Genomic DNA, 12,092 nt, shown 5'->3' on the forward strand with positions numbered 1-12,092 from the left:
GGCTGACGAAGTGCCACTGGGACTGAACATTGCACACAATGAGAGTCGTTGGAGCCTGCTGGTAGATTAGCCCCACATGCAGTACAAACAGTGTACACAGCCTGTGCCTTGGCACCCTTGCGTTTTGCGGATGACATGTTGCTGCCTCCTCAGAGCAGTACAGGGTGTCCAGCCAAGAAGCGACCTTACAGTGCAACTATATATATATATATGGTACCAAGAAAAAAGTACACTAATATAACACTGAGGCACTAGTGGGGCCAGCACTAAAGTGCTGCTTACCGCCCGCTTAGGAGCGGTGTGTGGGCGCCGAAATCCCTTTAGTCTGGGTCTCCCAGAGCCTGCTGCCTTTCCCCAGCCAGACCGCATGTGTAATGGCTGCCGGCGTCCTTGTGGAGAGGGGGGGCGGGCCCTGGGCGTATACAGACGAAGAGCGGGAAGCCTGCTTCCCCCTGTGCCTAGTGAGAGGGCTGGAGCATGTAAATAAAGCTCCAGCCCTCGGCGCTGCCTATTGAGCAGCGTCTCTCCCCTACCCTGATTGACAGGGTGGGGGCGGGAACGAAGCGGCGCTAGGCCGCAGAAGCCGGGGGCTAAAGTTAGAAGCGCCGCCGCCGTAAAAGCGCGGTCGGCGCAAAGTCCCCGGCGCACCACAAGTCGCAGCTGCGCCGCCGCTCCAGGAGCGGTCGGCGCAGTAGTTCCCAACATGTAACGTCACTCAGCAAAGCTGCAGTGACCTAACCCCAGCGCACAGCGCTACTGTCCCCGGCGCACTATAACGCTCAGCAAGCCTTGAGAGTGTCCGTGCCTGCCGGGGACACAGAGTACCTGAAAGTTGCAGGGCCTTGTCCCTGAACGGCACTCCCGCTCCAAATCCAGCAGGTTCTCTGGGTCTGTGGATGGAGCCCGGCCCCAGGGCTTGGGGGCCGGTAAGATCCCACTTCCACAGAGCCCTCCAGGGGATGTGGAAGGAAAACAGCATGTGGGCTCCAGCCTCTGTACCAGCAATAGGTACCTCAACCTTACAAGCACCACCGCGGGTGAGAAGGGAGCATGCTGGGGGCCCCATATGGGCCCTCTTTTCTTCCATCCGATATAGCCAGCAGCTACTGCTGACTACAAACAGTGGAGCTATGCGTGGATGTCTGACCTCCTTCGCACAAAGCAGAAAAACTGGTGAGCCAGTGATCCCACTGGGGGTGTATAGCCAGAAGGGGAGGGGCCTTACACTTTTTAGTGTAATTGCTTTGTGTGGCCTCCGGAGGCAGTGCTATACACCCAATCGTCTGGGTCTCCCAATAGAGCGCCGAAGAAAATACAAATGGACAACTGCGGTATTTAGTGGGGTCAGCACTTCAGGTGCCGCTTACCGCCCGCCTATAAGCGGGTGTGTGGTCGCCCTAGTCCTGTGCCTGGTTGCCCAGAGTCCGATCTCTCAGCTCGGATTGCAGGAATGGCTGCCGGCGTCCTTCTCCAGCTCGTGTGAGTAGGGGCGGGCCGTGGGCGTGCCCCCAAGTCAGAGCGGGAAACCGGCGTCCCACAGTGTCCAGTGAGAGGGCTGGAGCATGTAAATAAGGCTCCAGCCCTCGGCGCTGCTGATTGTACAGCGTCTCTCCCCTACCCTGATTGACAGGGTGGGGGCGGGAACGAAGCGGAGCTAGGCCGCAAAAGCCGGGGACTGGATTTATAAGCGCCGCCGCCGTAAAAGCGCGGTCGGCGCTAAGTCCCCGGCGCACTACAAGTCCCAGCCGCGCCGCCGCTCCCGGAGCGTCCGGCGCGGTAGTTCCCCATACATAAAGTCACTCAGCTAGGCTGCAGTGACTGTAACCCTTTACTGTCCCCGGCGCACTAGCACACCCAGCAAGTCTGGAGTGTGCTGTGCCTGTGTGTACGGGGACACAGAGTACCTGAATGGTGCAGGGCCATGTCCCTGAACGGTACCCAGCTCCGTATCCAGCAGGTTCAATGGGTCTGTGGATGGAGCCCGGCCTCAGGGCTTTGGGGCCGGTAAGATCCCACTTCCTCAGAGCCCCTCAGGGGGATGTGGAAGGAAAACAGCATGTGGGCTCCAGCCGCCGTACCAGCAATAGGTACCTCAACCTTACAAACCACAAGCGGGGTGAGAAGGGAGCATGCTGGGGGCCCTATATGGGCCCTCTTTTCTTCCATCCGATATAGTCAGCAGCTACTGCTGACTAAACAGTGGAGCTATGCGTGGATGTCTGACCTCCTTCGCACAAAGCAGAAAACTGGTGAGCCAGTGATCCCACTGGGGGTGTATAGCTAGAAGGGGAGGGGCCTTACACTTTTTAGTGTAATGCTTTGTGTGGCCTCCGGAGGCAGTAGCTATACACCCAATCGTCTGGGTCTCCCAATGGAGCGCCGAAGAAAACAGCATGTGGGCTCCAGCCTCCGTACCCGCAATGGGTACCTCAACCTTAACAAACACCCGACAAAAGTGGGGTGAGAAGGGAGCATGCTGGGGGCCCTAGTATGGGCCCTCTTTTCTTCCATCCGATATAGTCAGCAGCTACTGCTGACTAAACAGTGGAGCTATGCGTGGATGTCTGACCTCCTTCGCACAAAGCATAAAACTGAAGCAGCCCGTGATCCCACGGGGGGTGTATAGGCAGAAGGGGAGGGGCCTTACACTTTTTAGTGTAATACTTTGTGTGGCCTCCGGAGGCAGTAGCTATACACCCAATCGTCTGGGTCTCCCAATGGAGCGCCGAAGAAAACAAAACTTGTGTCACTGTCCAAATATTTCTGGACCTAACTGTATATGACTGGTTGTATTTTGAAGCATATATTAGACATTTTTTGATGTAAACAAATGTGATTGTAAAACCAATAGCTGGCTTTTTCTTTTTATACTTTCACCATCTGAAACTGCTATACAGTGGTAAAATGTCCACCTGTCTACCAATTTATTCTACTTACTTTTATAGCACCATTATTTCCGCAGCGCTTTACATACATCAGTATCACTCATCCCACTGGGGCTCCTAATCTACATTCCTTATCAGTATGTTTTTGGAGTGTGAAGAAACCAGAGGAAACCCACACAAACATGGGGAGAAAATATAAACTCCTTGCAGATGGTGTCCCTGGTGGTATTTGAACCTAGGACCCAGCGCTTCAAAGCATCAGTGCTAACCACTGAGCCACCGTGCTACAAATTGTATTGCTTTGTTCAAGTTATTTGTTCAGTTTTCATTGGTCGGACGTATTGGCCCTCAGTACACATGGACTGCCGTGCTTTACTGACCCCTTGAGTCATCCTCTAATCTTTCACAAGTGTTTTTCCCCCCATGATATTGTGAGGGTAGGCCTGGGCTATAGACCGTTTGTCCAGATGTAATAAGATGATCTGTGTGTGTAAATAATCAAAGTATAGATGTTGTTGCATAATTATCTGTGTCTATATGACAATCGCATAGACGCCATAAGATGATTTTAAGATGTGTGTGTTAACAAAGATAATGAAGCCAAAATGAACAATGAACAAAGAGGTATTCATAACATACTGAGAGAATTCATAATCAGTTGGTTCACACCATGTGGGATGTTGACTCCTTGTTTTTGCTCCAAGGTCGAAGTCGAATGTTGTATTGTATAATCACAAGATTTTTTAATACACGGGTCAGAAGCTACTTCTGTTCAAGCAGTGAACACGTCTCATTGTCTGATTCATTTATATCTGCGCAGACCAATTTGAAATCCGTCTCTGTGACCCTGAGAAATCCCATTTGTGATTTCCCCAAATTTCGCAACCTTGATATCACCATTTTTATTTTACAGAGGAGCCATATTGTACAGTAAAGAGATCATAAATCATGTGCTTTGAACTGTAACATTTATTAAAGTCAGTGTTATAGACAACATGAGAAAAATATAACTTGCATTGGATTTTTTCTTCCCTGAAATGCAATTGTTGTAAATACAAATGCTTGTGAACCATGCAACTTTATATGAGCCTTCAACATGGCATTAGTAGTATTTTATATAATCAACTTTCAAAAAAGGCAACAAAAGAGAAAATCTCAGCGCTTGTAGTGCATGAGATGAATGCCTGCATCTTATTTTCTAGCTCCACTCCTTGCCAGGTAGTCTGCCACTTCATTTCCTTTATTTCCACGGTGTCCGGGCACATGTGTCTGCAAAAAAAAAAAAATAGAAGAAATGTTGATTATCTCCACTATATAATGCAGCCTGGAAAGGGACAAAATCAGACACATTCAGGCAAAAACACAGCTCTGCCTTTTTTTTTTTTTAAGGCAGAAAATATTGCAATTTGTATATCTATAAAAAAATATAATAAAAGTTCACACATTTACAGGTGCATACTTCTAACATTAAGGGGTTATTCCCATCTTCACAGGTATTGTTGGCTAGTGCTTGTGAAAACAAGCATTTTTGCTGTTTATTGCTTATTAAAATGTTTAGCTGCTCTTGAGGTATTATCGCTTTTCTTTACAACTTGTTACTCAAGAAACTGACCACTCTGAAGTTTAGCAGCAGCGGCCGAACATGCAGTGCTTCCCCAAGTTTTTTTTTTACTATTTTACTATTGAGCTTGTAAGCACTGCAAATAAACTGGTCGGGATCACTTTAGGGCCATTATCTCCTAATTCTGACCAGGTCCACTTCAGTCCGAGTCATTACAAGTATGCAGATACCAAACCTATATTGTTTATTTCATATATTATATAGGGGCTAGCGACTGGTCACCGCATGATCAGATCAGCTGATATTTGCAGGAAAACAAGCAGGCTCAGCGTGTGAACCCGCATCAAAGGCAGAAACACAACCTGTGATGTAAATATACGTCACAGGTCGTGAAGGGGTTCTCTGTGACGATTTAATTTTAATTTTTCTTTTTTACTGGGACTAAAGAACTATAGGCAGGTACCCTCTCACCACCTCCTGCCGTCAACTCAAAAATATTTCCAGAATCCGTCCTTTCCTCAATTCCCAATCTACAAAGAAGGGAATTTTGTTACTTACCGTAAATTCCTTTTCTTCTAGCTCCTATTGGGAGACCCAGACGATTGGTGTATAGCACTGCCTCCGGAGGCCACACAAAGCAATTACACTAAAAAGTGTAAGGCCCCTCCCCTTCTGGCTATACACCCCCAGTGGGATCACTGGCTCACCAGTTTTAGTGCAAAAGCAAGAAGGAGGAAAGCCAATAACTGGTTTAAACAAATTCACTCCGAAGTAACATCGGAGAACTGAAAACCATTCAACATGAACAACATGTGTACCCGAAAAACAACCAAAAATCCCGAAGGACAACAGGGCGGGTGCTGGGTCTCCCAATAGGAGCTAGAAGAAAAGGAATTTACGGTAAGTAACAAAATTCCCTTCTTCTTCGGCGCTCCATTGGGAGACCCAGACGATTGGGACGTCCAAAAGCTGTCCCTGGGTGGGTAAAGAAATACCTCATGTTAGAGCTGCAAAGACAGCCCTCCCCTACGGGGAGGCAACTGCCGCCTGCAGGACTCTTCTACCTAGGCTGGCGTCCGCCGAAGCATAGGTATGCACCTGATAATGTTTGGTGAAAGTGTGCAGACTCGACCAGGTAGCTGCCTGGCACACCTGTTGAGCCGTAGCCTGGTGTCGTAATGCCCAGGACGCACCCACGGCTCTGGTAGAATGGGCCTTCAGCCCTGATGGAACCGGAAGCCCAGCAGAACGGTAGGCTTCAAGAATTGGTTCTTTGATCCATCGAGCCAGGGTGGCTTTGGAAGCCTGCGACCCTTTGCGCTTACCAGCGACAAGGACAAAGAGTGCATCCGAGCGGCGCAGGGGCGCCGTACGGGAAATGTAGATTCTGAGTGCTCTCACCAGATCCAACAAATGTAAATCCTTTTCATACCGATGAACTGCATGCGGATAAAAGGAAGGCAAGGAGATATCCTGATTAAGATGAAAAGAGGATACCACCTTAGGGAGAAACTCCTGAATGGGGCGCAGCACTACCTTGTCCTGGTGGAACACCAGGAAAGGAGCCTTGGATGACAGCGCCGCTAGTTCGGACACTCTCCGAAGAGACGTGACCGCTACCAGAAAGGCCACTTTCTGTGAGAGTCGAGAAAGTGACACATCCCTCAGAGGCTCGAAGGGCGGCTTCTGGAGAGCAACAAGGACCTTGTTTAGATCCCACGGATCTAACGGCCGCCTGTACGGAGGTACGATATGACAAACCCCCTGCAGGAACGTGCGCACCTGAGAAAGTCGTGCTAGACGCTTCTGAAAAAACACGGATAGTGCCGAGACTTGCCCTTTAAGGGAGCTGAGCGACAAGCCCTTTTCCAACCCAGATTGCAGGAAGGAAAGAAAGACAGGTAACGCGAATGGCCAGGGAGATACTCCTTGTGCAGAGCACCAGGATAAGAAAATCTTCCACGTTCTGTGGTAGATCTTAGCAGAAGTGGACTTCCTAGCCTGTCTCATGGTGGCCACGACCCCTTGGGATAATCCTGAAGACGCTAGGATCCAGGACTCAATGGCCACACAGTCAGGTTCAGGGCCGCAGAATTCCGATGGAAAAACGGCCCTTGGGACAGTAAGTCTGGACGGTCTGGTAGTGCCCACGGTTGGCCGACCGTGAGATGCCACAGATCCGGGTACCACGACCTCCTCGGCCAGTCTGGGGCGACGAGTATGACGCGGCCGCAATCGGATCTGATCTTGCGTAACACTCTGGGCAAGAGTGCCAGAGGTGGAAACACATAAGGGAGTCGGAACTGCGACCAATCTTGCACTAAGGCGTCTGCCGCCAGAGCTCTTTGATCGCGAGACCGCGCTATGAAGGTCGGGACCTTGTTGTTGTGCCGAGACGCCATTAGGTCGACGTCCGGCACCCCCCAGCGGCGGCAGATTTCCTGAAACACGTCCGGGTGAAGGGACCATTCCCCTGCGTCCATGCCCTGGCGACTGAGGAAGTCTGCTTCCCAGTTTTCTATGCCCGGGATGTGAACTGCTGATATGGTGGATGCTCTTTCCTCTACCCACATCAGAATCCGCCTGACTTCCCGGAAGGCTTGCCGACTGCGTGTCCCTCCTTGGTGGTTGATGTATGCCACCGCTGTGGAGTTGTCCGACTGAATTCGGATCTGCTTTCCTTCCAGCCACTGCTGGAAGGCTAATAGGGCAAGATACACTGCCCTGATCTCCAGAACATTGATCTGAAGGGTGGACTCCTGCCGAGTCCACGTCCCTTGAGCCCTGTGGTGGAGAAAAACTGCTCCCCACCCTGACAGACTCGCGTCTGTCGTGACCACTGCCCAGGATGGGGGCAGGAATGATCTTCCCTGTGATAATGAGGTGGGAAGAAGCCACCATTGCAGAGAGTCCTTGGTCATCTGAGAAAGGGAGACTGTCCTGTCTAGGGAAGTTGTCTTCCCGTCCCATTGGCGGAGAATGTCCCATTGAAGTGGGCGCAGATGAAACTGCGCGAACGGGACTGCCTCCATTGCTGCCACCATCTTCCCTAGGAAGTGCATGAGGCGCCTTAAGGGGTGCGACTGACCCTGAAGGAGAGACTGCACCCCTGTCTGTAGTGACCGCTGCTTGTCCAGCGGAAGCTTCACTATCGCTGAGAGAGTATGAAACTCCATGCCAAGATACGTTAGTGATTGAGTCGGTGCCAGGTTTGACTTTGAAAAGTTGATGATCCACCCGAAAGTCTGGAGAGTCTCCAGCGCAACATTCAGGCTGTGTTGGCATGCCTCTTGAGAGGGTGCTTTGACAAGTAGATCGTCTAAGTAAGGAATCACCGAATGTCCCTGAGAATGCAAGACTGCTACCACTGCCGCCATGACCTTGGTGAAAACCCGTGGGGCTGTCGCCAGACCAAATGGCAGAGCTACGAACTGGAGATGGTCGTCTCCTATCACGAAACGTAAAAAAACGTTGGTGCTCTGTAGCAATCGGCACGTGGAGATAAGCATCTTTGATGTCTATTGATGCAAGGAAATCTCCTTGAGACATTGAGGCAATGACGGAGCGGAGGGATTCCATCCGGAACCGCCTGGCGTTCACATGCTTGTTGAGCAGCTTTAGGTCCAGAACAGGACGGAACGAGCCGTCCTTTTTTGGAACCACGAAGAGATTGGAGTAAAAACCTTTTCCTTGTTCCTGCAGAGGAACAGGGATCACCACTCCTTCTGCTCTTAGTGAGCACACCGCCTGCAGAAGGGCATTTGCTCGGTCGGGATGTGGGGAGGTTCTGAAGAACCGAGGCGGAGGATGAGAACTGAATTCTATCCTGTACCCGTGAGACAAAATGTCTGCTACCCACCGGTCTTTGACCTGTGGCAGCCAAATGTCGCAAAAGCGGGAGAGCCTGCCACCGACCGAGGATGCGGAGGGATGAGGCCGAAAGTCATGAGGCAGCCGCCTTGGAAGCGGTTCCTCCGGTTGCTTTCTTGGGGCGTGAATGAGCCCGCCAGGAATCTGAGCTCCTTTGCTCCTTCTGAGTCCCTTTGGACGAGGAGAATTGGGTCTTGCTGGAGCCTCGAAAGGACCGAAACCTCGACTGCCACTTCCTCTGTTGAGGTTTGCTCGATCTGGGCAGGGGTAAGGAGGAGTCCTTACCTTTGGACTGTTTAATGATCTCAGCCAATTGCTCCCCAAACAGTCTGTCTCCAGACAGTGGCAAGCTGGTTAAACATTTCTTGGAAGCAGAATCTGCTTTCCATTCCTTTAACCACAAGGCTCTGCGCAAAACCACAGAGTTGGCAGACGCCATTGAGGTACGGCTCGTAGAGTCCAGGACAGCGTTGATAGCGTAAGTCGCAAACGCAGACATTTGCGAGGTTAGGGACGCTACTCGCGGCACTGCTGGACGTATGATAGAGTCCACCTGTGCCAGGCCAGCTGAAATAGCTTGGAGTGCCCACACGGCCGCGAATGCTGGAGCAAACGACGCGCCGATAGCTTCATAGACAGACTTTAACCAAAGGTCCGTCTGTCTGTCATTGGCATCTTTAAGTGAAGCCCCATCTTCCACTGCAACTATGGATCTAGCCGCAAGCCTGGAGATTGGGGGGTCCACCTTTGGACACTGGGTCCAGCGTTTGACCACGTCAGGGGGAAAGGGATAACGTGTATCCTTAAGACGTTTGGAGAAACGCTTATCTGGATAAGCATGATGTTTCTGGACTGATTCTCTGAAGTCAGAGTGGTCCAGAAAAGTACTCAATTTACGCTTAGGATACCGGAAATGGAACTTCTCCTGCTGTGCAGCTGCCTCCTCTGCTGAAGGGGCTGGGGGAGAAATATCCAACAGTCTATTGATGGCCGCTATAAGGTCATTTACCATAGCGTCACCATCAGGGGTATCTAGATTGAGAGCGGTGTCAGGATTAGATTCCTGATCACCCATCTCTGTCTCCTCATACAGAGCCTCGTCTCGCTGAGACCCTGACCAGTGTGATGACGGCGAGGGTCTTTCCCAGCGAGCCCGCTTAGGCTGCCTGGGACTGTCATCCGAGTCAGAGTCTTCAGCCTGTGATGCCTGGGACCCCCTTGAAGTACGGATTAGTTCCAACTGAGGGGGACCGGGGAGCATAGACACAGCAGTGTCCATGGTCTGAGAAACTGGCCTGGATTGCAAGGTTTCCAGGATTTTTGTCATAGTCACAGACATCTTATCAGCAAAAACTGCAAATTCTGTCCCCGTCACCGGGGCAGGGTTCACAGGCGTCTCTGCCTGGGCCACTACTACCATAGACTCTGGCTGCCGAAGTGGCACAGGGATTGAACATTGCACACAATGGGGGTCATTGGAACCTGCCGGTAGATTAGCCCCACATGCGGCACAAGCAGTGCATACCGCCTGTGCCTTGGCACCCTTGCGTTTTGCGGATGACATGTTGTTGTCTCCTCAGAGCAATGTAGGGTATAAGCCAAGAAGCGAATGTACAGTGCAATATAAATATATATGGTACAGGGAAAAAATGCACCAAAAGAAGGGAATTTTGTTACTTACCGTAAATTCCTTTTCTTCTAGCTCCTATTGGGAGACCCAGACGATTGGGTGTATAGCTACTGCCTCCGGAGGCCACACAAAGCATTACACTAAAAAGTGTAAGGCCCCTCCCCTTCTGGCTATACACCCCCAGTGGGATCACTGGCTCACCAGTTTTAGTGCAAAAGCAAGAAGGAGGAAAGCCAATAACTGGTTTAAACAAATTCACTCCGAAGTAACATCGGAGAACTGAAAACCATTCAACATGAACAACATGTGTACCCGAAAACAACCAAAAATCCCGAAGGACAACAGGGCGGGTGCTGGGTCTCCCAATAGGAGCTAGAAGAAAAGGAATTTACGGTAAGTAACAAAATTCCCTTCTTCTTCGGCGCTCCATTGGGAGACCCAGACGATTGGGACGTCCAAAAGCTGTCCCTGGGTGGGTAAAGAAATACCTCATGTTAGAGCTGCAAGACAGCCTTCCCCTACGGGGAGGCAACTGCCGCCTGCAGGACTCTTCTACCTAGGCTGGCGTCCGCCGAAGCATAGGTATGCACCTGATAATGTTTGGTGAAAGTGTGCAGACTCGACCAGGTAGCTGCCTGGCACACCTGTTGAGCCGTAGCCTGGTGCCGTAATGCCCAGGACGCACCCACGGCTCTGGTAGAATGGGCCTTCAGCCCTGATGGAACCGGAAGCCCAGTAGAACGGTAGGCTTCAAGGATTGGTTCCTTGATCCATTGAGCCAGGGTGGATGTTGCAGCCTGCGATCCCTTGCGCTGACCAGTGACAAGGACAAAGAGTGCATCCGAGCGGCGCAGGAGCGCCGTGCGGGAATGTAGATTCTGGGTGCTCTACACCAGATCCAACAATGCAAGCCATTACATATCGATGAAATGGATAAAAGGAAGGTAAGGAGATATCCTGATTGTGATAAAAAGGGGATACCACCTTAGGGAGAAACTCTGGGATCGGACGCAGCACTACCTTATCTTGGTGAACACCAGGAAGGGAGCTTTGGATGACCGCGCTGCTAGTTCGGACACTCTCCGAAAAGACGTGACCGCTACCAGAAAGGCCACTTTCTGTGAAAGTCGAGAAAGTGAAAACAACCCTCAGAGGCTCGAAGGGCGGCTCCTAGAGAGTAATTAATACCCTGTGCAGATCCCATGGGTCTGACGGCCTCTTGTACGGAGGGACAATGTGATAACCCCCCTGCAGGAACGTGCGTACCTGAGGAAGTCGTACTAGGCGCTTCTGAAAAAATACCGACAGCGCTGCGACTTGTCCTTTAAGGGAGCCGAGCGACAAACCTTTTCCCAATCCAGATGCAGGAAGGGGGGAAAAAGGAGACAATGCAAATGGCCAGGGAGACACTCCCTAAGCAGAGCACCAAGATAAGAATAACTTCCACGTCTTGTGGTGGATTTTGGCAGACGTCGGCTTCCTAGCCCGTCTCATGGTGGCAATGACGTCTTGAGATAATCCTGAAGACGCTAGGATCTCGGACTCGATGGCCACACAGTCCGGATCAGGGCCGTAGAATTCAGTGGAAAGAACGGCCCTTGGGACAGTAAGTCTGGCCGGTCAGAGAGTGCCCACTGTTGGCCGACCGTGAGATGCCACAGATCCGGGACCACGACCTCCTCGGTCAGTCTGGGACGACGAGGGTGGCGCGGCGGCAAGCGGAGCTGAGCTTGCGTAGCACTCTGGGCAACAGTGCCAGAGTAGGAAACACATAGGGTAGCTGGAACTGCGACCAATCCTGAACTAGGGCGCCTGCCGCCAGAGCTCTTTGCTCGTGAGACCGCGCCATGAAAAATCGGGACCTTGTTGTTGTGCCGAGACGCCATTAGGTCGACGTCCGGCATCCTCCAGCGGCTACAGATTTCCTGACACCATACTGGGTGCAGAGGCCATTCCCCTGCGTCCATGCCCAGGCGACTGAGGAAGTCTGCTTCCCAATTTTCTACGCCCGGGATGTGAACTGCGGATATGGTGGATGCTCTGTCCCCCACCCACATCAGAATCCGCCAGATTGCCTGGTAGGCTTGGCGATGCGTGTTCCGCCTTGGTGGGCGATGTCTGCCCCCGCTGTGGAATTGTCCGACTG

The 12,092-nt window shown here is 51.5% G+C and overlaps 1 protein-coding gene across 2 annotated transcripts in view; it reads right to left on the reverse strand.

Moving 5' to 3' along the window:
- Window positions 1-3,842: 3,842 nt before the first annotated feature.
- LOC142296937 (ribonuclease H1-like) overlaps window positions 3,843-12,092 on the reverse strand; it is a 169,725-nt gene continuing 161,475 nt past the window's right edge. For both annotated transcript variants that reach the window (XM_075341081.1, XM_075341082.1), the window contains exon 7: window positions 3,843-4,154. In XM_075341081.1, coding sequence (XP_075197196.1) covers window positions 4,077-4,154 — 78 coding nt within the window. In that variant the 3' untranslated portion in view covers window positions 3,843-4,076. The remainder of the gene's footprint in view (window positions 4,155-12,092) is intronic.

The sequence above is a fragment of the Anomaloglossus baeobatrachus genome, chromosome 3 (assembly GCF_048569485.1).
Source record: "Anomaloglossus baeobatrachus isolate aAnoBae1 chromosome 3, aAnoBae1.hap1, whole genome shotgun sequence".
NCBI classification, from domain to species: Eukaryota; Metazoa; Chordata; class Amphibia; order Anura; family Aromobatidae; genus Anomaloglossus; species Anomaloglossus baeobatrachus.